The sequence below is a fragment of the Sinocyclocheilus rhinocerous genome, unplaced genomic scaffold (assembly GCF_001515625.1).
Source record: "Sinocyclocheilus rhinocerous isolate Xijiao unplaced genomic scaffold, SAMN03320098_v1.1 scaffold8, whole genome shotgun sequence".
Classification (NCBI taxonomy): Eukaryota; Metazoa; Chordata; class Actinopteri; order Cypriniformes; family Cyprinidae; genus Sinocyclocheilus; species Sinocyclocheilus rhinocerous.
The window spans coordinates 1,986,339-2,011,374 of record NW_015666800.1 but is presented as its reverse complement, the minus strand read 5'-3'; the positions used below and the strand labels follow the sequence as shown (position 1 = coordinate 2,011,374).

Below are 25,036 nucleotides of genomic sequence, written 5' to 3'. Positions count from 1 at the left end.
CGCTGAGGAAATACATCAACTTTTCGCTGTGAATGGCCGGATCGGCTTTCACCGTGGACGAAGCAGAGTCCAGCCAGGGGTCGTCACATGTGGTTGCCGCAAGCCCGCTGGACGCTCCTTCGTCGAATCCGCCGGCCGCGCCGTTCTCAAGCCCGCGCCTCTGCTCACTCTAGCCCAGCCGCTGTGTGTTTCGTTGTGAACGCGAAACTACTTTGTTTGGTCTTCCATGGAAGGACACGACTAGAAATCAGTGGTTAAGTTGTATTTACAACACTGTTCCAGAACAGTTCAACCCAAATATTAAGCATTTTATGGAGGACTGTTTCCTGATTCTGGGAGAGAAGACAACAATGCCGGCTGTTCTGACTCACAGTCTGTAAGTACGTTTTCATTTAAAGGATTTGCCACTGATGATTCAAACGCGAGTTTTGAGCAGTGTAGAGTAGAGTTTGTTGTTTGTCATTTTTCCAATCACAAATGCAGACATGGTTTTAGTAACATTTCCGTCACACTCTTGAGGTATTCGGCCAATCACAACGCATTGGATAGCTGGCCAATCACAGCTCACCTCGCTTTTTCAGACCGATGAGCTTTGTAAAAATCGACCCGGTTCAGAAAGGCGGGGCATAGAGGAGAAACAATAATGTACAGTATGTGGAAAATAATGTGTTTTTTTAACCTTAAACCGCATAAACACATTTCATTACACCAAATACACAACATAATGTTCTTTTTAGCAACATCATATGACTTAAAATTTTTAAGTAGTTTTAAAATGTTTGCTTTTGTAAATTACCCTCTTAAGTTTGAACCTGAAACTGTGTTTTAAGTGGTGGCATTTTTCATGCCATCACATTTCACACATCATCATTTTATTTAATTTTATTTTAATGTAATTTATTTGTTACAATATGTTTTTTATATTTAATATTTTTGCTGTTCCTCTAAATTTTGTTTGTTTCATTATTCATAGTTTTTTATGGTTTACGTTTTGCTGAAAAGTCAGTACCGGTAATGATGGCAAGTTTGTGACAACTCCTACAGTGCTAATGGGGCATGTTGTCACAAAGCGCGTGTTAAATTAACTGTATCTTTTAACTGTAGACTTGAGACTTGAGAAAAACTGTGACAACTAGCTCCAATTTCCCTACTAAACTTCATAAACATACTTTTATTTTATTAAAACAATTCTTTTTGCTGGCTAGTTTGGTTGAATAGTGCGTTTTCTTTCAGTATTTTCTTCAACTTATAGATTGAAATAGATATATAATAGATCAGATCCACTAAACTGCATGAAAACTGGCCTAAAGCATACTTCATTGTATTATGAACAGAATTGTTTACAAAAATCTGTCCTTTGCAGCAGCACTATGAACTTGGATGCAGTCAGCCTGTAGCTGAGGGCTCTGTGCAGGTTGAGACAGGCTTGTGTTTTAAAGTCAAGCTCCAAAACAAGTGCATTCATATCACTCATATCAACACCAGCAGCGCTCCTCATCTTCCCTCAAGAACCCTTGTGGATTTTCCTTTTTAAGCTAATTGTACACCAACACACTGCACACCAGCATCCAAAGTAAGTTTGTCTGCTCTCATAAAGTAAAGCTGCTTTATGGACTGACTCCTGTTGTCAGAGGTGAAATCATTGAATGCAAATGTATGCGGTGACCCACAACTCACAGGCTTCTCTAAAAGTGTCACATGATGGAGAGACAGTTTAGCGGCTCCCTGATGAGCAGCTAAAAGAGCATTCTGTTAGTCAGCTGCTCCTCAGGACTTGAAACAAATCAGCGTCCTTCTGTGACTTAAATGAGAAGTGGAGATGACTCTCGTGGGAGGCAGGGACTGAGTGTAATTCACTTTAAAAGCCTGAAAGTGCTCTTCTGTGTAAGATTTTTTTTAATAAATTAAGCTTCCTTGACCTAGATAAAGGTACCCGCCTCACTCTCTCCATTTTACTGTTTTCCTGAAGAGCACACCAGCATCCAAAGTAAGTTTGTCTGCTCTCATAAAGTAAAGCTGCTTTATGGACTGACTCCTGTTGTCAGAGGTGAAATCATTGAATGCAAATGTATGCGGTGACCCACAACTCACAGGCTTCTCTAAAAGTGTCACATGATGGAGAGACAGTTTAGCGGCTCCCTGATGAGCAGCTAAAAGAGCATTCTGTTAGTCAGCTGCTCCTCAGGACTTGAAACAAATCAGCGTCCTTCTGTGACTTAAATGAGAAGTGGAGATGACTCTCGTGGGAGGCAGGGACTGAGTGTAATTCACTTTAAAAGCCTGAAAGTGCTCTTCTGTGTAAGATTTTTTAAAATAAATTAAGCTTCCTTGACCTAGATAAAGGTACCCGCCTCACTCTCTCCATTTTACTGTTTTCCAGAAGAGCCAGAGCAGCTGATTGGATGTAATCCAATTATTGTCTTGCTCTTTTTGCAATCCTACCCATAGGACCAATCATCTCATCATATCTGTTAAAGTAGGAGGATTTTTTCTTGATTTTGCTTGCTTTGGACTGAAGATGCAGAAGATGGCGTCTTACGGGCTTCTCAGCTGTCAGGATGATAATTTTTCCAAATCTTGGTGTGATTATCCAGGCTTAATTGTTAAAACACCTGGATTTGAATCTCATGAATGTCTCATTATGCACTTTTTCCCATTTCACACGAGGCATTCATGGTTCATGTGACAGTTATGAATCATGGACATTAGCCAGGGTTGGCTTGGAGCCTGAAGAATGATGGCCATTCCAGATATGTCAGCCCCACATGAGGGTCTCAGTCGCTAGGTGTGTGCGGAGCCGACCCTCCCTTCCACATTAGTGGAATTCTGAGTCTGATCCCTGTAACATTGGTGGAGTCCATCGAGTTTGGCCTGCAGTTATTTTCAGGGTTAAGATAATAGGCAAAGAAAGGTCATTCTTCATTTCAGAAATGCCATAAGGGACGATTCCAAGATGGAATCTAGTTAATGATTTTATTGTTGAATCAAAGACTCAGGATGTTACTGCATTCTTTAAGACACTGTGGAAAGAATGAGGGACAAAACACTGAGAGATTGACAGATGGGAGGATTTGGAAATGTAGCCCAAAAGCTGAAAATGGTTTCCTCCTCCAAGATGCTTCTTCGTAGGAGTGTATGATACAGAGCATCTGTAAAATTAGTTTAATGGACTGTGGTTTTCCACTGTACAAATGTCTTTTGAACTCAAGTTATTTATTGCTTAAAAGAATGATGTGGTGTACTAGCACTACTGTGTAGTAGTTACAACGTTGAAAGTTCACATCAAATATTTCACAATCCTCAAATTTACTAACAGTGATCTTTGTATATGTATATTGCAGTCTAGCTGGGAACACTGGTGGTCTGAATACTGGAATACTGAGGGAATGTCATTAACAGCTTTAAACTGGCATTCCATTAATCCATATTGGACATGGATGTGCACAGTAGATAGCTATATATACAAGTAAAGTGGTATCTGAAATATGTACATTTGTGCACACCCTCCTTTTGCTGTAATGACAGCAGCTTTTAAGCTGAAATGAACTCCTCAAATTGTGTAAAACCTGATTTGAGATTAGGGATGTTCCATTTTTTTAATTCTGGCATATAGGATAAGCTGATAATATTTATCATGTTATGGTCGATATTAGTAGTATACAGAATATTAAATGACAGGCAACTCAACACACAACAGCTCCGTCTGATCGAGGTCACGTCCACTGAGTCAAGAATGACAAAGGATAGAAATTATCCAAATGGAAACAACAATAGAGCCGTGCACACAGAGTTGAGCATACAGTCTGCTCCAGCAGGTGCCTCTGGCTGAATTACAGGGACTCCATGGCAACCTTTGTTGAACCCCCCCAACCTTGAAGTTTGTGCACCCAAGCAAGCAGGGATTCGGGTGGTGCAGACTTGCACCTAGTGGAGGCGCACAATCTCTATTCAGAACCAATGGTTTGTGTGATTTGTTGGAGGAACTAATCTAAGTTTACTTTCTTCTATAGGAGGAAAAATAAATTTTGGAAGAACGTGGGATTCTATTAGGTTTCTAATTTTGTTTGGCTTTCTCATTTTCTCGCTTTTATTCATAATGAGCTCAAGAAAATCAATAAACATGCCATTTCGAATTTCTTCTGTCACAAAAAGTTTTTTTTTGCGGCGTTATGCAAATTTCCCACATAGTGATGTAGATATGTGGGGGCGTGTTAGAACGAGCCGTTTTAGGTAGGCGTGGTTGACTCTTAACTTTTATAAAGAATATCTCTTTGGATTTGAGACTTTAGTCTTTGCAACTTTACAGATCTTCTTTATGCACCAAGAGCTTGTAACACTCCAAAGAGAAAGGAAAAATGAAATTGCATCATATGACCCTTTTAACAAATTTGCACTGCGTCTTCACAAATGCATAACTGTTCATTCAATTAAGTGGATCCAGATGCTTTGCAGACCAGTGAGCAATGACCACACGAACACATACTTCACTGCTTCCAACAAAAGAAGTTTCTGGGAAAGAGACTTAGAGCACTCTGAAATTTCTGCTCCATGATAAACCCTCAAAGTGGCCACGTCACTGTGTAAACTTCAATACAATGTTACTCATTTAGGTTAACACGGCGCACAGAACGGACATACATTCAACATTTGCTGCCAGGCATGTTACATGATAAGCCTAGATTTATGTGGACGTGATAGTATTTCTGTGAAAAGCTCTCTTTGGGCCAGGGTGGTTGTATGTAAGTTTAAGCTCTTGGCAGGATAGCTTCTGGTTGCTGGAATTCTCATCTGGTCCAGTTCCTGCCTTTGGCGGTCATCCAAAGAATTGAGCTCAAGGGTTTGGATTAGACCCCGGATGGAGTTTAATCAGATCTGATCACGATGAATTGGACGATTATATTATATCCAGCTTGTCTATGCAAACATAAAGTGCTGAAATACAATTTAGGTGTGTGTTGTTGATCTGTTTGGGTAAGGGATATCTTTGCAGCCCCAGATTTATGTCACCCATCCTGGGCTCAACTCATTATCTTGACTTAGACAGTTACATTTGCTAGAGATAACTAGAGTACAATGCTCTTTCTGTCTGACTATCTGTTGGTCGTATCGTATTTCTCTCCCTCGCTGCCTCTCTAATTCTCATGTTCTATTCATCCAATGGCCACAAACAGCTGTGAAAGTGACTCAAGTTGGTTTTAAGAAGATATGGAAGACTGACGGTTTATTTATAATTTATTAGTTTATTATTTATTTGCTAGCTATTTAATAATTTTTAGCTATTTATTTACTTTATCTCAAACTTTGATATAGTTTAATCACATTTATATGCTGCTAATTAAAGTTGTTTTGAAATCTACAACTTATAACTAAATCATGTAAATTACATGAGTGCTGTAGTTACAGCATACCCACTACCGGGAGTTGCAACACAAATATAATAGCACTTATTACCCTCAACTTGGTTTAAGTATTTTATAAAAAAAAAAACTTAATTCTAAAACAGCAACCAGGCTAGTAGAATTATAGAACCAATGTGTAAAACATAGACTATCAATTCAAATGTTTTGTGTAAAATATTGTGCCATTTTGAACATTATTTGTAGTTCCAGTGGAGGTCAAAGGGGAAAGTAATGTTAAAATACAACTCTTCTTTTTTTCTCCTTTTTGAGCATTAGGTTAAAAAATTTTTTTAATTAGTTCAGCATTATTTTTCACCTTTTCCCAGGTGACCATCTGTAGTGCAAAGCCTGCCTTCAAGCAGCACTTGGATGTAAAAGGATAATCCTGGTTTACAGATTATACAAGCAAGCTAACTTGCACATTCTCTCAGTCTAAAGCTTTAAGTTGTTAGTGAGAGGACAACAAAATATGTGTTTTCACTGATTCGTGTTTGATCTTTTTGTCTATGGAGAAACCAGATTTGCTCTTGCGGAATGTTGTCCAACTCTAGCATGATTAGTGACTTGTGGAAACCTAATGTTTGTGGAGGTTTCTCTGTACGCCTAGTTGTCCTGGCTCTGTGGAGATAAAAAGGAAACGGGTGGATGTGGGAACATGTGGTTGAACGTCCCAAACTGGACTGAAGTTGAGATACTTCTGTCAAACACAGGATGATTGCATACGTGGACTGCCTCTCTACCGAACCAGCTGGGAAATGCTGGAATAGGACCTACTATGAGGACGAAGATGAACTTCTTCCACTTTATACTCGCAAATTGAACCTCCAGCACAAGACGGAGGGCAGCCTTCGCCGCAGACTCCTCACCTCCAAAATTCACCAGCAGCAAGATGCACTATGGGCACCCAAACCCTGGGCGAGACCACCAGCTCGAAAGGGCGTCCCACTGCAGGGCCAGCCCAACTACACCTTCAGTCCGTCCTGCCACGACTGGAAAGGTAGCGCTTCAAATCTAGTTTGCTCTTGTATGTAGCTTAAGTGCAAAAGCTGGTGCTCAAAGATTAATTATCTCACTTTATAATTTCTGTTGGCATAACAAAGAATGGCCAGTAGTATTAGCAGGTGTTAAAATTCAGAGCTATAGACCTTTGGAACTCTGATGGGTTCTGACAAGTTTTTTTGTGGCGAAAAGTTGAAGAGCGATGATTAAAGTATAGTTTAATATGTTGCCCAGTTTGAAGTCTGGAACGTGGCAGGCCATGACAAGTCTAGTGCTGAGATACACAATAGCAGCAAGTGTTACTGAACTAAAGAGAGATTTCTAGAGAATCTGCTCCATAAGAGAATACAGGATTATTCAAAGAGATGTTCTTCAATTTAGGTTTTATCTGTCTTTAAAGGATATTTCACTGTAAACTGCAAATTTGTCATCATTTACTTACTCTGATGTCGTTCTAAATCTGTATGACGTTCTTCTGTGGAATACTAAAGGAAATATGTTGAATAACATACCGACCCGTTTTCCAGATGATTACAAGCAATAGGAACTAAAAACTTTAAAGCTTGCAGATACACCAGAAAAATCAAAGCAATCTGACTCAAAAGAATGATTTGTTCATGAATCAGGCCAGTTATTTTATATGCTATTATAGTATTTACTAATATTTTTTAATTTGCTTTTATATCTGCGGTTTTAATTGTAATAATTTATGTGCTTTTGTGATTTTTACATTTATGTTTACAAACTGTAAAAATTTAATTTATGAACTGCACTTCTGCAGTCGTAATATGTTGTCATAAACAAATCTGATTTTCCAGTGGGCTGATTTGCTCAGATTAAACCCACTGCATCTGAAGTTACTTTTAAGACTAATCCAGAACTAAATATGTGTACATATTGCATGTAAAATTAATCCTTTTTTTATATGCAGTCATAGTCTTAGCACGGGCTTGTTTAGAGCAGAGTTTTAGTTTGGGTCTTACATGGAAAGATGAAGAGTATGTGATGTTTACTAATCCTCAAGGTTCTTGGCAGACAACATAGCTGATTTCTTAGGGCTGTGTTAAAATCTCATCCCAGCCACCAGGCAAGCTGCTCCCTTCACTTACATCAGATGTGCAGACAGATGTCTCTGAAAAACCGTATGTGACCTACAGTCCACTCCCATCAAAATTCAGTTCTTGATTCTTTTTGGATAATTCTTAAATCGTGCTGGAGAACATGATCTTCAGGTTTTACACAAACTTGTGGCATTCACACCGTTCAAATGTTACTGTCAGTAAAGCAAAAAGAAAAGAAAAATTATAACAAATATGACTGCAAATATTTATTATAAAATCAATCAGCTGTCCTAATATTACAATAATGGTTTGTAATTGTGTTTGAGGCAGTCATTTGTTTTAAAATGCTTTGTTGGATTCAGCTTCTCTTCAGACGTGTTGGACAGTAGCACATACTTATTTAGTGAGGTGGCCTACAGTCCATACGGTGTGGTAAACACTTCTAATGCGGTCTAATTAATGTAATTACTTTCAAATAGGCTTTGTGCTATACAGCTGCTCAGGGAAGCACACACACATCTCACTCACAAACACACACACACACACACACCTCTTTCTCTATGAATGTCACTACAACGGGGCACTGACCTGCACTTCCTAGTGTTAAAATGTTTTTGTCATCATCAAGTTCCCAAGAGACCCTCCCTTCCCCTCTCCAGTGTCAGTTTATGAAAGGCTGAGATAATATGTAGTGCCACAAGATGGCACCATTCTTCTACATTGCAGATTCTGCTACAATTCACAGTTTCATTATTTATTTTTAGTTTGAATGATAATTAATTTTTTTCTAAAGGAATCTGAGAGGACTGGGACCTCAGTTCACCCAAAAATAAAAATTCTGTCATCACTTACTCGCCCTTATATTGTGCAAAAATGTATGACTTACTCTCTTCTGTGGAACACAAATGGAGAAGTTTCGCAGATTGTTCATACCGCTCTCTTCCATACAACAAAGTGAATGGAAACTGAGGGTGTTAAGCTGAAAAATAAAATAAAAGTATTTATTACACCATATACTCATTATATTTTACTAAACCTGTTAGTCTTAATTATTTAATGTACAGTATGTTTAAATTAATCTGTTATGAAACATGCTATGACAGCCATTGTCTTAACTGAGGGTGTTAAGCTGAAAAATAAAATAAAAGAATTGCCATAACGTTCAAAACTTTGTAAGCTGTAAGATTTTTGTATTGTTTTTTAAAGGAAATCTCTTATGCTCACCAAGCCTGCATTTATTTGATCAAAAATACTGTAAAAACAGTAATATTGTGAAAAATTATTTCAATTTAAAATGAGTTTTCTATTTTAATACCGTTTCAAATGTCATTTATTTCTGTGATGGCAAAGCTGAATTTTCAGCATCATTACTCCAGTCTTCAGTGCCACATGATCCTTCAGAAATCATTCTAATATGCTGATTTGGTGCTCAAGAAACATTTATTATTATTGTCAATGTTGAAAACAGCTGCTTAATGTTTTTGAGGAAAGCATAAACAATTTTTTCAGGATTCTTTAATGAATGTAAAGTTACAACAAACAGCATTAATTTTAATTAGAAATAACAATGTAAAGGTCTTTACTGCCACTTTTGATGTATATACAGTAGGGGTGTAACGGTACACGTATTCGTACCGAACCGTTTCGGACTGTTCTCTAATGAAAGGGAGAGATATTGTTCACCACACTATTTGTGAATCATAGAAAGAAAATTTGGTGTCTATCTAAAGTGATGAATATTCCTATCTATCTGTATGTGTCCTGGTTGGGAGACATAAACAAATTGTGCTAATATACCAAAGGAAATTTGGAAACGTGAGTGAAAATTGAATTGTGAAGCGTTACATGGACCAAGTCAGATATCTTTCAAGAAATCACAAAAGCATATAAATAAAAACAAGTTATTGAAGTTTTGTTTGTGTTTAGAAAAATGTGCAAATGATTAAATATTGGTATAAGATTTTTTGAAGGAAGTCTCTTATTCTCACCAAGGCAGCATTTATTTGATCAAAAACTCAGTAAAATAATTATATTGTGAAATTCTCACAATTTAAAACCACTGTTTTCTATTTAAATATATTGTTCGGCCCTGATCTATGTGGAAACCACTTTTTTTCAAGATTCTTTTTTGAATAGAAAGTTCAAAAGAGCAGTGTTTATTTGAAATAAAAAAATCATACATAAATTTACAGTGTTTACTGTCACGTTTGATCAATTTAATGCATACTTGCTGAATTAAATAATTAATTTATTTGAAAAAAAAAATCTTACTGACTTAAACATCTCGATCTAAACTGTAAGGCTGATGATACACGGGGAATGCCTCACTCAGGCATATTGTGTGTGGGTCTCGTTGATTTAGAATAGAGCCAAGATGTAGAGCCCTTGCAAGCCCTTGATGGATTTTATCACCAAATTCACACACAGCTACCCTAGTAACCATAACCAGGTCATGTAAGAGTCAGGCACATGGGTTTTGTTGTGTGTAATAACTAGAGAATATAACTCAGATAATAACGCCGATTCTCTTGCATATCCATGTTTATTTTCACCCACCCAGTAATAAAGCAATAAGTTAAGAGAGACTGTTTGGTACACTGCCTTAGGAGAAAAAAAAATCTGCCACTGAGGTCGGAAAAATAAACTTAATTCAAAGGGAAAACAAGATTATTTTTCGGACTCCACTGGCAATAATTAACTTAATTTAAAAAAAAACAAGACTTAAATCATTTTGCTTCTCAAGTAAAAATATCTTGATTTAAGAATGTTTTTAATAGTACACATCTCAATAAACCGCATGCTTGAGGTGCAGTAATGTTCGCTTGTCTGTCAGTTGCTTATAACCAGTGGGAATTATGGTATTTTTTTTTTTCCTATTATGACCATCTGTGCGTCGTAACGTGACACTAGATGACATCATGCAGGCATAGCTGATTCATAAAACCTGTTTCAGGAAGTATCTGGATTACGATACATTCTGTAAGCAGCATTTTTACATTATGATCAGTACATATTGACTGCTCCTCTGATTTATACTTGTAAATCTGTCCAATTGTCCTGCATGTTTGTTTTCACCAGTGATATGTGGGCAGAGGCTGTTAACCTGGTGACTGCAGACACTGGACTGAGTGGGTCCATTGTGTGAACCGCAGCATGCAGGACGAATGATAAAGGCTGTTGTGCAGGTGTGGGCTGGCCTCATGTGACTCGCTCACTCGCTGAAGTATCCTCTTTTTCCTCTACTGTTGCTAGGGGACTCTTTTTTTGGATTCTCTCTAATCATCCATGTTTTTGCTGTCAGTGCGATGGCTGCTTTGATTAAAGGTGATAGAACAGCCTAACCTTTTCAACTACTATTATGTCTCTTATGAATACATGAATATGAGAGTGATTGCAGTGAATATTTATTTGCATTTGTTAAGACTGTTCAATCAGAGGAAATGGAATAAACGTTAAGATGGAAGATTCTGATTCGAGATTTAATAGTTAATAATAATGAAACCTTTCTGACTTAAAAATACTGAGGATTTTGCTCTGCTGGTCTTCAGTGCAAAGAATGCAAAAGTATCATGCAGCAAATGTATTTTAAATAGGGATGCACCAATATGTAAAATTTTGTCCAAATGATAACAGATAATTATTTATTCTTTGAAGCAGCTAACCAATGTACATTAGCCGAAAATCTAACTTTCTAATAAATGAAGGGATAAAGAAAAAATTTTTTTTTTCTTTAGTCATGTCTTATCTTTCATTTGGACACCAATTGGCAGCCAGAACTGCCACTGATTTCCCCTTCAAAAAAGAAGGAAAAAAAAAAGAGCATGATGCTAGTTTTTTGTACCTTATACATTATACATACAGAGCAAACCCTGTCTACGAACCCATTCCTCATTAAAGTTCAAATGCTTTCTTCCTTTTCCTTCCTGTCTTTTGTGGTATACTACGTTTTTATGTCTGTCTGGCATTTTCACACAGTGACACACAATAGCTGAGATGTCTTTGAGGGAGTCCACACACTGCCAGAGTTTTGTTCACAATCCCCATTCTGTCTCATTATAGTCCTATTCATTTCTATTGTATCAGCACGAGTGCAGCATTACAATCCCAACTGAACTATGGTTTGTATATCGGCGCAAGTCATTAAGAGATGTTTCTTCGAATGCAATTTGCCATATGTTCTTTGGGTATACAGTGAGTGAAAAACAATATTGCGTTATGTGAGGTATATTCATTTAGCTGTTGTTCATCTCTTCAGGCTAGTGTTTAATAGGCATTTCTGTTGGCCCTCCAGCTGCTTTGCATGGATAAGTTTGTCTTCTCCAGTTAATGTTTTGCCTGGGACATGGGGAGGAGTGCTAGAGTTTCTGTGTGTTTATATATGTGTGTTTCAGGACTGGTAGTGCTGGAAACCACTAAACACAATAGGATCAGTCAGGCAGAAAGTTTTTAGCATTTTAGGGGGCTGTACCCCAATCTCATTATGAGTGTGCCCTTTAGCTGAGCCAGGGTGAGCCAACGGAATACACAACATCAACCAGGAAAAAGACAAGCAAAGCAGCTCTAGAAGCAGTAGCTACAACTAGTGTAAGGAACCAAGATGTCTGTTTTTGTAAATATTGGAGCCAAATGATGTTCGTTTCAGTTAACAGTTCTTTCATGCACATTCTTTTGCCAATGCAGACAAAACACTTTATTAAAATATTATGACAATGCTTCCGATACTACTATCTGGTGGTACCGCAAAACTGCTACTTTATCTACAGCGCATTACATTAAGAATTTTTTTTTTTTTTGTTATGGGTTTTTGTTATTGTGTACTGTTTAATATGTAGTTGCCTCTAAAAGACAGAGAAGGGTCATTAAAAAATTGGCATGAAAATGAAAGTTGATGTTAATTCATCTGTGCATTAAAAAATGTATTATAAAAATTATGAAAAATTTCATAACTCGATCTTCTGGTGAAACAACAGACTTCTCCCTGGTGACATATGCCGGACTTCTCCAATCATTTAGAATGCTTAAATCCCACTCCTTTCTTATAATCTGTTTCACTCAGATGTTTCATCATGACTTTAAACACACCATTAGCAAGAACTAGAATTTTTTGAGAGGAACCAGAACCTAAACCAGATTCATTAAATATGTTCCAATGTTACAGATGAAAAGTACACAAAGCTGCAATTTAGAAATATATTTTGCACAATATTTACTCAAATTCACCCCCAATCAAAATGGTCTATTGGGAAAGTAAAATTAAAATAAGAATCAGTAAATTAGAATTTGACATAAGGGGGATCTACCAAATATGTTTTTTAGTGGACAAGGGGCAATTAACATTTTTACCACTGCTGTAAAATTGCTCTAACAAACTATTACAGAATACTTCAGATTTTTGTAGCCAATTCTTATTCATAAAGTGCATAAAAACAGGGAGCGACATTTGCTGTGCTACTGAGTGGTCGTCACGCTCTATATGATGGTAGCCACGTTGGATCAGTGTCAATGCATCATGGCCATCTGTGTGTTATCTGAGTGTGCTATGATGAACAGAGGGCTCTAATTTACAGCACTACTGATTGGCATGCCTGGCTTGGTAAATATCAGGTTTAAATGTCCTTTTCTCAAGAAACCCAACTTGAAGGTCTGAAAACTACTCAATATGTCTTCTCTGGTCCAAAGGCTCATGACAATGTCAAAGACATACAGTGATATCGCAAACCCACAGCTGTGAGTCGTGTGCACTGAATCTAAATTCAGTTCTGACCAACCTCACGTGTGAAAATGCTGAGTGGCCATTCATAGTTCATTAGAAAGGAAAAAAGGAGAGCGAGAAAGAGAAAGAAACTTACACTTGCTTCGACACTAATGAAATACTGCAGCAGTGAGCCCCTAAATAGGAGCTTGGTGGGTGACCACCACCTTAATCTCTGCTGAATGCTCTAGGATGCTTTTCAAACTCGTCCTGGGCCCCCCAGCTCAAAAGAAAAAGGACAGAGCGAAAGGAGGACTGGCAGGGGCTGCAGCGGTGTAGAGAAACACAATAGACTGATTGTCAGTGATCCATAGTGTATGGCACGGATCCAAGTTGGTTATACCTCCACAGCAGTAAAGGCAAGGTGAGAGAGACTTAAACCTATGCAATGCGACAGAGAGACATGCTCTATAGCTAGAGACATGAGGGGAGGAGAGACGCACAATTGATGAAGGTGGATGCAGAGAGAGAGAGAGAGAGAGAGAGAGAGTACAACTCAAACAGCAACTGAATATCCTCTGCGGTGGGCTAATGTGTGTGAGAGAGAGTGATAGAGAAAGAGAGAGAGAGATAGAAGAGGAGGGGGAGTGTTGCATGCTGTGCCAGTCAGCGTAAAATAAGTAAAGAGAGAGTGTCGTATGGGTAGTGGTGGGTTTTTCCCCCCTTTCTCTTCCTCACACTCATTCGCTCCGATGGTAGACTAATACATCCTTATGCGCACATCTCTCAGGGGATCGATCACCCATCACAATGGTGTTCATCGCGACCACTCTTAAATCTGTCATTAAGTACTTCAAAAAGAAGGGTAAGCTCCTCTCATCATGTACTCTGCCCGTTCTGGTTTATCTTATTGCTTGTGCAGCTCAAGGTCAAGTAGACTCAAGTAGTTTGGGGTGTGGGGTTATTCATCACTGCTGCTGTGGGTTGCATGCATCTGATTCGGAGCGCTGTGCTACATTTGTTTGTGAGTTTCCTTTTATAGCAGGGCACTGGTCTCCTTATAGTGGCCTTGTTCTGCAACTTTAAGTGAATTTTATTGGTGATGTAATGCTGTGATGCCCTATTTCGGTCATTTTTTATATATTCTACCTTAAGTGTTCACCAAATGATGCAGATTATATGTATGTGTGTGTATGTGTAGATTATTATATACAGTATAAAAACGCATTGTTGTAAATGTACATCTAATGTACATCTAATTTTAGATTACATCTGTACTGCACTTGTTTGCACATTTGCCCATCGATCGTTTAATGTGGGTTGTCAAGGCACCAGCCAGAGACAAGTATGTCTCCAGTGTCTTTAGACGCAGTGGTGCAGAAGTGTTAGATTGGCCCGGCCCCTCGTGCAGTTTTTCATGTGTTGTCTCTGAGGGAGCCTAAGAGACCGCACATGACTGCAGCTCCCAAATCTCATGTGCCCAACGGCAGCAGCCACAGGCGGAGTTTTTCTTTCTGTCTGAATTATATCTCCTCATGCTGACATCTGGATTGAGTTGATTAGAATTGAAACTAATCTTAAAATTCTGGCTAATACCAGTAAGCCAGTAATTATTTTGTTGTTATGTCCAATATTATAATTGCACTAATATAATATAATTGTATATTATAATATAATTGTACTGTTTTATGTATAGTATATAAGTAAATAAAGACACAATACACAAAAAATAAACAAAATAATTAAATGCTAATTAAGTGAACGTAGGCAAAATTATAGATGAAAATATGAAGGCTGAATTTTCATTTTGAGATTTACTAATATATTACTATTTACTGAAGGTTAACTTTGAGTGTTAAATGATGTCAAAGGTAATTTATATGTAAAACTAAATAACAAATATCACTATTATCAGCAAGGTACCTGTACTGTATAATTATGCACCCCTAAATAGTCCTAAAAGACAATGTTACTCAGGTTTTTTCATTGAAAAGACGCACATTTCTGGTCACATATGTTGTGTCCTTAATGTGCGTCTTAACATTTCCATGGTTAACTACTGTAGCTTCACCACAAAGAACTTCCTGCCGTAATCTGTAACCTATTACATTTCCAAAGTAACCTTCCCAACACTGCCCAGTCTACCAGTTTAACCGACACTAATGAGCATAAACCAACCTGGACCATCAATGGAAGCTCATTCTGGACAAAGCTGGTCTTTCAGCAGGGTAGAGCAACACCAAAGTTTAGTGCACTTTCATTTAATGTCTCCCATTTGTTATTTACAAGAAAGACACTGTAAATCTTTTTATATATACAATTTTCATCAGTCTACCTGTAAACCTAAGCAGCTGCAATGCACTTTTACACAAACCACTGACCTTCTTCCTTTAAACATGTTGAATTTTAATGTGTCCTTGTTTCTTATAGCGGTGTCCAGTCTAGATGAGGAGAGCAAGTGGTCGGTGCACTACACAGCCCCCTGGCACCAACAGGAGAATGTCTTCCTGCCAGGATCCAGACCAGCCTGCGTCGAGGACCTTCACCGTCAGGCCAAAGTCAACCTGAAAACAGTCCTCAGAGGTCAGAGACAAAAACTACACTACTTTTTTCTCTTAATTTTAAAAAAATGCAAAACACAATTATACTCTCAACAGTACAAGCAGTGACTCATTAGAAGATAAGATTCATCATAATTGCTTCATATAATCAGCAAATACAAAATGCCCTGCAGAAGGATATGTGATTTCTGTGTTACAGACCACTGACCATTATAATGAAGATAACATTACCACTGTGCAGAAAGTTCCATTGCACAACCATTTTACCCTGTAATGAAGCAGAGCATTTTGACAGTATACTGCCTGTGATGCAAATGTTATAACCCTGCTTCAACTCCACAAAATAGCTATTTAGGCATTGTTTTAGGTCAGTGTTTTGTAATCCCGGTCCTGCAGACCCATAGCACTGCACATCTTGAATGTCTCTCTTATGCCGCTCATATACTACACGATTGTCAGATCAAGGCTGTTTTGGGTATCATAAAGTTGCTGTGGATTGCACATTACACGATGGATCAGTGACTGGGGGTCATACATTACGCAATATTTCACTAGGAAGAATCCCCGACAACTCTGTCTCATTTACAAAACGTATACACGCATAAACGCATTGCCCTGTCTCTTACTCTCTCGTTAGCTGTAGGTTGTCGCCAATGTCATTTCCAGCCAAAACACATTTCACAATGCAACACTCTGAATTGCAGACAGGTCCAGATATTTAGCCTGCTAAATATTTCTCAGGCATAGGCAACGCATTGGTGCTTCACTCAGATCGCATCTTTGATAATTCACACTATGTGATTGTCACTCACATGAAGGAGCACAGATTTGCCTCAGATTTTGGGCTTTCATCTGTGATCTCCAAAAAAGCATGTCGGCAAGTGAAAATCGGGCCTAAAATCATGTAGTGTAGGCTATACCTGGCATTAGCTGAGTTCTAATAAGCTGATGATCTGAATCAAGTGTGTTAATAATAAAGACATAAAAATGTGCACTGTTGTGGACTGAAAACCACTGTTTTAGACTACTGTAATGAAACATTTCTAAAATCTTTTGAAAGCCAACTTATTGCCAGTTAATGTTAATTCAATAAAGTTTTTGACAATAGTAACAATACATTTGAAAAAGAAGCATTAGTAGGGAGGGTCGGCAGGAAATGGTCATTTTCCACTTTCAACTGCAATCTGACTGCAAAACTGCAAAAAGTTCTTGCACAGGAGCACAGAACACAAATTGTCTCTAATATACTGTAAACAAATGCATGTCCTCCACAAAATTAGACACACAATTTTGGAGAGATGTTTGAAATAGTGGTTAAAAATATGAACCAATTACCAAATGATTCCATGAAGTACCACCATACACATGAACACTTAATGTCTATGTCCATTTGTTCCACTTGGAAATATTTGACATAATGGAAGTAAAATGGATCGTGAATGATGTTTCCTGTCGACTTTACGCTCTCTGTTTCTGAATCTTCCTGGTTTTGTGTCTTTGCCTGTTTTCTGGTTCATGTTACCTTGTATCAATACACTCCCCACAGGGATTTTTAAATACCTTCCCAAACCAGCTTCAGTAGAGCCTAATGGCATATGTCCTCGTCATTTGACCTTCTGCTGCACTTGGGTATATTATCTTATACCAGTGAACAACATCACTTCCCTTTGTATCTGAAAACCAGATACATTTTACTTTGATGACTCCTCTTAAATTCTCTCATTTGACCTTGCTATTTCCTAAATAACTAGTCCTCCGAGGTGCTCTGGAATGCTAATATACCAGTGTGTGTTTGTGAGATGTCTTGGCTCCAGCCGGGGCAGCAGGTGGCACACCAAATGTCTGTTTTCCCCTTTTTCCCATTTTCAGGTTGAACTACAGTAAAAACAGACACTACTCTTTTATTTGGCTGGATGTCTTAGTGACAGAAATCTATCTATGTATCATTATATCTATCGTTCTATCTATCATTCTTTCGTTCCTAGAGCATAAGACCACTACTGTCTTTCATTGTGTAATTGCCCTCTCTGCACTGAGGGCAAAAGGACACTGTGGCTCTGCAGCTGTTCAGTAATTTGCTGAGTGTGATACAAGAGTCATTAGCCTTTATGTGAAATATCTTCTCTGCAGTGTGCTTATCACGATGCATTCTATGCTGGCTAAAAATACTTTAATCATTCTCATTTGTTCTCAAAAACAGTTATGTGTTTCATTTATTTAAATTCTGTTGATGAGTAGTTCTTCCACTTATAGAACATGTGCACTGCAGCTGTTTTTTTTTCTAAGAGATTTTTTTACTTTGCTTTTTATTGCTTCATTTAGTTCTCCACAGGGTGATTTTTGCCTGAAGAAAATAAATATTTGATTTTATAGCCTGTCTGATTAATAAAATATTTATTTGAACTGCCTGTGCAGTGTGCACAACAATGTAGCATGAATTGATGTTCAAATTCTTGCTATAGGCCTGTGGTCTGTGTTTAGTAGTCTTTACATACTCATTAACACTACAAATTGTTATTTGATTGGATGGTTATGCTTACCTTTCCAGAGTGCGACAAGCTCAGGAAAGATGGATTCCACAGTTCCCAGTACTACTCCCAAAGCCCTGCATTCTCTGCAACCAGCCTTTGTGAAAATGTACACCTGGATGAGGAGAAGACGGAGAAGAAAAAGAAGGTAAACCTAACCGAACACAAATTTAAACACAGTACTTCTCTTTACATTCACATACATGCTGTTGCTAGAGAAAAAAAAAACTTTAATTTTGTTTGGCTATGCAATATGTCATGCCATTTATAATCAATTTCACCATATTAATCACCAAAATCCTGTCAGTGGAATGGCTTTTAATTATGTAGTCCAAGAATTGATTAATTGTTATATTGTATTATAATGAAATCTATTAAATGCTCATATGTTCATGAAACAGACAAAGGCCTTTTTTCCTAAATACTTGAAATGAACTCATGTTTGGGTCACTTGTTTTGCACTGCCCACTAGTGGCTGTATGCATGCTAGCAGTGAAGTATAGCACTATAATAAATGAGTAGAACTAGAAAATATTTGTTCCACATTCTGTAATCCTAAATAAAGGTAATGTCTTCTTTTGTTTAAAATTTTTCTTTCCTCTCACCAAGCGGTTTAAAGTCCTAGACTGCCTATCACAGTCTTGCCTCTCTCTCTGCTGTCATTTGAGACCTTGGAAAAAAAAGGTACAGCTTTTGCTGCAGTTGCTAGTCAGTGGTAGCGCTGTACATTGTGAAGGGTGGTTTCAGATCCTAACAAGTCCTCATAGCATCTTCATACAAAACCTACTAGTGCTAGTCACCCGCCGTGAGTGTGTTTTCACCTCAAAGACTTAGTTGAGTATGGTAGATTACACAAATTAGACATTAATACATAATTAGATTGTGTATTTCCCTCAAGCAATCTTGCAAATTTATAAGAACTGGTTATGCAAAGCAGAACAATAGAATCCAATTTGTCTTTTTGCCAAAAAAATAAATAAATAACATAAAAGATTATCGAGACACATTATGGTTGAATACACTGACTGTAACACTGATCTCAAATTAGCATGAATAATTTAGAGAGTAGCTCTCCTCCATTCAGGGCTCCCCTGGGCTTATTGCTCAGAGAAATATTTCAGTCACCCGAAGTTACTGGAGGGAAATGCACTCCAAGAATCTTTTTTTACTTTGCTCATTTTGAAAAGCACTAAAGTGATTTATCAGTAGAAATGACGAAATATCAGACAATGCCTATCACTGGGCACTGGCTAGGCTATCATTCACCGAAGCCTGACCTCATTAAATCAGCCTGTTTGTGTTGTGTCCAGGCTTCAGAGTCACCTAATGAAGAGGAGAAGCTTGTGTACTCGATGCCGCCTCAGACCCCTCTGCTGGAGCATGACCCGGACATCCAGAGAAGCTGGACCAGCTGTCTACCTTTGCCCACTCCTGAGCAGAAGATGAGACTACAGGCCCAGTCGGTGGCCACTAATATCATTCCCATCAACATTACAGGTACATCCATTGTTAAATCATGAAATATCACTTGAAGCTTGAAGTTTTTAGAGCAGTGGCCTTAACTTCTCTGTGGTTAATCACATATTTTTTTCACTAAACAGTTCATGTGGACAGTGGGTTAATAATAATTTCAGTGGGTTCCTCTAATTATTTCAGTTCTTTTCAGCTACAATTAGGGATGCAACAATATTAAAAACTCTGGCCAATAAGCCAATAATAATTTTCATGTTATAATTGTTATAATTTTCATGTTATAATAAGTCAAATAGATATTAATTTCAGATCTGCTCAAAATTACATTTAATAGTGTTTTTAAATTGTTAGTGTGAGCATAAGATGACAAAGGTAATCTAAATGTAAAAATAGGGAAAATGAGCATGTACAATTAAATAGCCAATATTGACACAAATAATAATAATAATACATTTATTTTATATAGCGCCTTTAAAAGTATATATATATATATATATACACCCAATATTAAATATACCCAATATGGACAAAAACTGATAAATTAAAAGAAATCTGTCTGTATTATTTGTAGATATATCATGCATTTTGTTTGGTGATATTACGTGCATCCCTAACTGCGTTGTAGTGTTGTGCTCATGTCTTAGCATGAGGCATGCTATTAATAAGCAATGGTTTTCTGTGTTTTGACATCTTTAGGTGAGAACTTTGACAGTCAGGCCAGCTTCCGTCGCTCCGCAGCAAACACTGATACCATGATACGAAGACCCAAGAGGGTGCAAAGAAGAAAGACAATAACAGGAGTTATTGATAACATCCAGACTGAACTAGGTATGATTCCTATTCATTGTTGCAGTCCTATACAGTACTTTGCACCCCTCTCAAACAATTTAAAGTTGCACTCCGTAATTTTTTAGCATTCAGAAATTAGAAGTTTTATACATGAAGGAATGAAGAGTACTTTAATTAAATAAATATATATCCCCAAACCAAAAATCTGTCCAGTCATATCAGTAGTCTAATAAAAGCTGTTTTATTTTACATTGAGTGTCACCTCCTAGGGCTGCCATGACCCATTGTTGGACATTTTGTTGGTGGAAATGCATTAATCTGACTGCTAGTATAGCATTTGTGCAATGGCATTGGTAATTTAAAAAAGTTTTCTTTTTCAGCATGATATTGCATTTAGGCCACTAGGTGTCGGTGTAGTCCAAGATGACTGCCATGTTAACGCAAAATAAAGATAAAATTACTGAATGCATCTTTAATACATGTGGGAGGCTGAAGTTAGATAGTATATACTTTTAAATCTGAATTATTATTTAATTGATTTTAGTGAATTATTATTTATTTTACTGATTATTTTTTATATTTTACTATATTCTGTATATATTTTTTTTTATATATTTTAACTACAATTATTTTTGATAACTATAAAATCATTAGGAAAGACAATCAAGGGCAAACATACACCTTATATCTATAATTCCCATTCCTTATTGTCTTACAGCAAATAAAGAACAAGATGACAGTATTCACTCGATGTGTATGGCAGATCAGTACTCCACCCTCAGTCGAGTGGGCAGCGTAAACTCCACCCTCAGACGCTCAGACACCCGTGACTCCAGCTGCCAAACAGAAGAGGTGAAGATTGTTCCTCCCTCAGTACGCAGAATCAGAGCACAAAGAGGCCACGGAATTGCCGCCCAAATGGCCAGCGTCTCCTCCTCAAGCAGCATTTCCACCATGAGTGACTGTAATGGAATTAGCTACACTCAGCTTAATGACAGTGGTCAGAGCTTTCACAGTTTGCCACGACAAGGTTCTCACATCCAACATCAACACTGTGAACCAAAGTACAACAGCTCCCCCTACAGGATAAATTATGGCTCTACAAGCTCCTTGTCCTACCAGTTTGACATGCAGCATGGTTCCTCATCGTCACTGCATATGCTGTCCGATTCCAGAAGCAGTACATTAAACAGCCCCAAGCTTGCTGAAAATCCAAATTACCAAGGCTCTGACCAAAATAATAGCCCAAGCTTGTTCAGTCTCAGTGGTGCACTACAGAACTCCATTCTTTACGGACACAAAAGGACAGAGGATAACCAGATGCAATCACCTCATTCCTCAGCCCAGTTGCTTAATACTGCTGATGCCTTGTTGTCGGCTGTCTCCTCCTGTTACGAATCCACAACCTCCCTCTGTACCGGGACCCATACAGAGACTGAGTCCCAGTGCAGCACACTTGATGGCAGAAACTGCGGCAGTCATAACTGTGTCCGCAGGGATTCCAACTTCTCGGAGAGCAGCAATCAAAGCTGCAGCACTCTAACCACTGACCAGTGGACATATGATGTATCTTCAAAGGACAATGTCACCTCAAGTTTCTCCTCACCTGTCAGCCATATATACAACAGTGAGGAACATTCTCCCAGCAAGACGGACTCAAGCTCATTGTTCTCTGTTGAAAACGAAGGTTACTACACCTCAATGCGCCTGGACTCTGGTTTAAAGTCACATAGTCATGGCTCCATCAATAAAGCAGGAGATGCAAAGCACAGTTTATATGAGTGCAAGGACCACCACAGTCAAGGGGATAATGCAAGTCTGCACAGCAACCGCTCCCTGACTCGCAGCATTTCCCTGCGGAAAGCCAAGAAGCCCCCACTCCCTCCAGCGAGGACTGATTCATTAAGGCGCAAACCTCAGAGGAAGCCTTATCAAAATGGCTCAGTCCTTAGTGAGCAGTTGATCTGCAGCCTCCAACAGTCCTTAGAGCTTAACCTAAAAACTCATAGTGCATCTTGCTCTGAACAGGCACCCTGCAGTGGGTTTGAAGACCCTTGGGTACTTCGACCCAGAAGCCAGAGCACCACAAGTGCAGCAAGCAGTGGGATGTCTGCACCAGCTGCTGTTTGTCCGGTCACACCCACACACAGTGATTGTAGCAGTCAGCGCTCAGACTATGCAGAGTCGTGGGACTTCTACATGGATTACCAAGGTCCACGGTCTGACCAGGATCTCTCCTCCCAAATCACAAGATCTGATAGTGCTGAGGAGAATCAAGTAAACATGGTCAATGCATCCTACAACATCGGATTTCCATCGTCCCACTGCAACAGTAGTGGGATTCAGTCAAAACTGGCCTCATCACCTGACAAGGTTCATCGTCTGACATCACCATCAAGTGGTTATTCAAGTCAGTCCAACACTCCAACTGCAGGCACCCCAGTTACTTCTCTAATAAGAGCAAAATCTCCTGCAGGGAGGCCAAAACCAAAAGTGCCCGAAAGAAAGTCCTCCCTGCGGTCTTCTGTGTCGTCCTCCTCTACATCTTTGTCCTCTAACACCTCAGATTCCATCAGAAACATACCGCTACCTCCACCTCTACCTGATATGACCATTACATCATGTGGATCAACCAGCCCCACTTACTGCTCTCCAACAGCAGCTATGGTAGACTCAGCCTCACCTCTTCCTCTTCTACCTGACTTGGAAGAGAGACATAATTCACTTTCAGATTCATCCACAACATCTGAAAAGTGTGCCTGTATTGATTTCCCCCCTCCCCCACCAAAGGTTTTTGAATCTCTGTCAAGAAATGAAGGTACAAATAGTCCTCCACCTCCTTCACTTCTTCCTCCCAAACCTTCACTGTTCATTCCATCTCCTCCTCCTCCACCTCCTCCATCATTACCGGAGATGAGTCTTCAGACAGCAGCCATTTTGAACACAGAGAGTTGTCTTACACCTAAGAAGGCTGTGGAAATTGAAAAAGCACTAAACATCAACCACACTGGAGAGCAAGAAAAGACTCAGAGACCAATAATTACTGCCCAAGCTCTTCAGATGGTGCAGCTACGACCTGTCAAGTTCAAGCAAATAGAAGATATTTTTACAGCAGTCAGTTTTGATGATTTTGATGACCAAGCACACAACCATTTTCAAACAAACTCAGGAAAGTCCCTGGAAAGTGAGACTACAGCGCAAACAGTGAATGCTATCTGTGTTAGTCAGTCCGAAAATGGCACGGATACATCTGAACATGAATATTTAGTGAACAAATTTATACAAGATTTTCCTGAGGCATCAACTGGTTCTTTACCTCCTGGCCCAGATGAACATGTCAGCAATACTGGGCAGAATGTTTCAGTGCAACTTTCTGAGACATCTCCAGTTTTATCTTCCCATGAGCTTCTGCAATGCACAAACTCCTCAGCTTCTCCTCAAAGTTCTCAGCTGAAACAGAAGCCTCCTATATCACCTAAGAAGCCCAATCTTTCCCTTATTATACCACCCATCATGCACCTACCTGTCTCTAATGGACTCAAGCTTCAACAGGTTCATGATGCAGAAAAGACACTTGAGTCAGGGCAAATGAATGGCACAACCTTGACAAACACAGTTAATTTGCAAGCAATTTCTTTAGACTTTGAGGTGAAGGAGGAGAGTGACTCAGACTCTTCAACCCCTGTGGTCAAAAGCAGACTGTCTCTCAGCAGTGAGTTGTCATCAAGCAGTCTGCAAGAGCTGAAACTCTCTGATCTCATTCTTAATGAGCATGACCTCGGCCTGAGTGACAAAGACTTTGGACTCTGTGATGATAAAAGTACATCAGATGATGGTTCAAGCAGCAGCTCTGGATCCATCAGCTTTAAAGAGGATGAACATGAGGAAAATGGTAAGGGCTTTTTTATTACCTGCCTAAAAGTGAGAAAGTTTCTGTGTATGGAGGATCACTCTAGTGTGCAGAATAAATGATTGTGCCATTTGATCATGCATTCAAATTTACGATCAGCTTTACATCCATCTGCAAAGCTGCATTTTTTTTTCCATGAATTACTAAATAATATTGTTTTTATTAGGTTATGGGTCAGAAAGCGCTCTGTATTTCCTAGCCTCAATGATCATTATCACTTTCCTTCTCCCAAAAAAGTTAAAAGTAAATTGGTTTAAAGGGGTCATATGATGTTGCTAAAAAGAACATTTTTTTGTGTATTTGGTGTAATGAAATGTGTTTATGCGGTTTAAGGTTCAAAAAACACATTATTTTCCACATACTGTACATTTTTGTTTCTCCTCTATGCCCCGCCTTTCTGAAACGCGTCGATTTTTACAAAGCTCATCGGTCTGAAAAGCGAGGTGTGCTCTGATTGGCCAGCTATCCAGTGCGTTGTGATTGTCCGAATACCTCAAGCGTGAGACGGAAATGTTAAGACCCTTACCATACTGTGATGCCCTATCAGGCCGGAGCGTAACATAAAACCATGTCTACATTTGTGATTGGAGAAATGACAAACAACAAGTGCTACTCTACACTGCC

The 25,036-nt window shown here is 38.7% G+C and overlaps 1 protein-coding gene across 11 annotated transcripts in view; it reads left to right on the top strand.

Moving 5' to 3' along the window:
* nhsl1a (NHS-like 1a) overlaps positions 1–25,036 on the top strand; it is a 46,541-nt gene that overhangs the window by 18,012 nt on the left and 3,493 nt on the right. For 3 of the 11 annotated variants that reach the window (XM_016544662.1, XM_016544666.1, XM_016544670.1), the window contains exons 2-7: positions 15,582–15,734; positions 18,261–18,388; positions 18,850–18,924; positions 19,551–19,737; positions 20,410–20,541; positions 21,221–24,394. In XM_016544662.1, the coding sequence (XP_016400148.1) occupies positions 15,582–15,734; positions 18,261–18,388; positions 18,850–18,924; positions 19,551–19,737; positions 20,410–20,541; positions 21,221–24,394 (3,849 nt within the window). Of the gene's footprint in view, positions 1–5,834; positions 6,397–7,309; positions 7,541–13,679; positions 14,017–15,581; positions 15,735–18,260; positions 18,389–18,849; positions 18,925–19,550; positions 19,738–20,409; positions 20,542–21,220; positions 24,395–25,036 lie in introns of those variants that run through there. The other 8 variants (XM_016544667.1, XM_016544660.1, XM_016544661.1 and 5 more) reach the window with 7 other exon arrangements.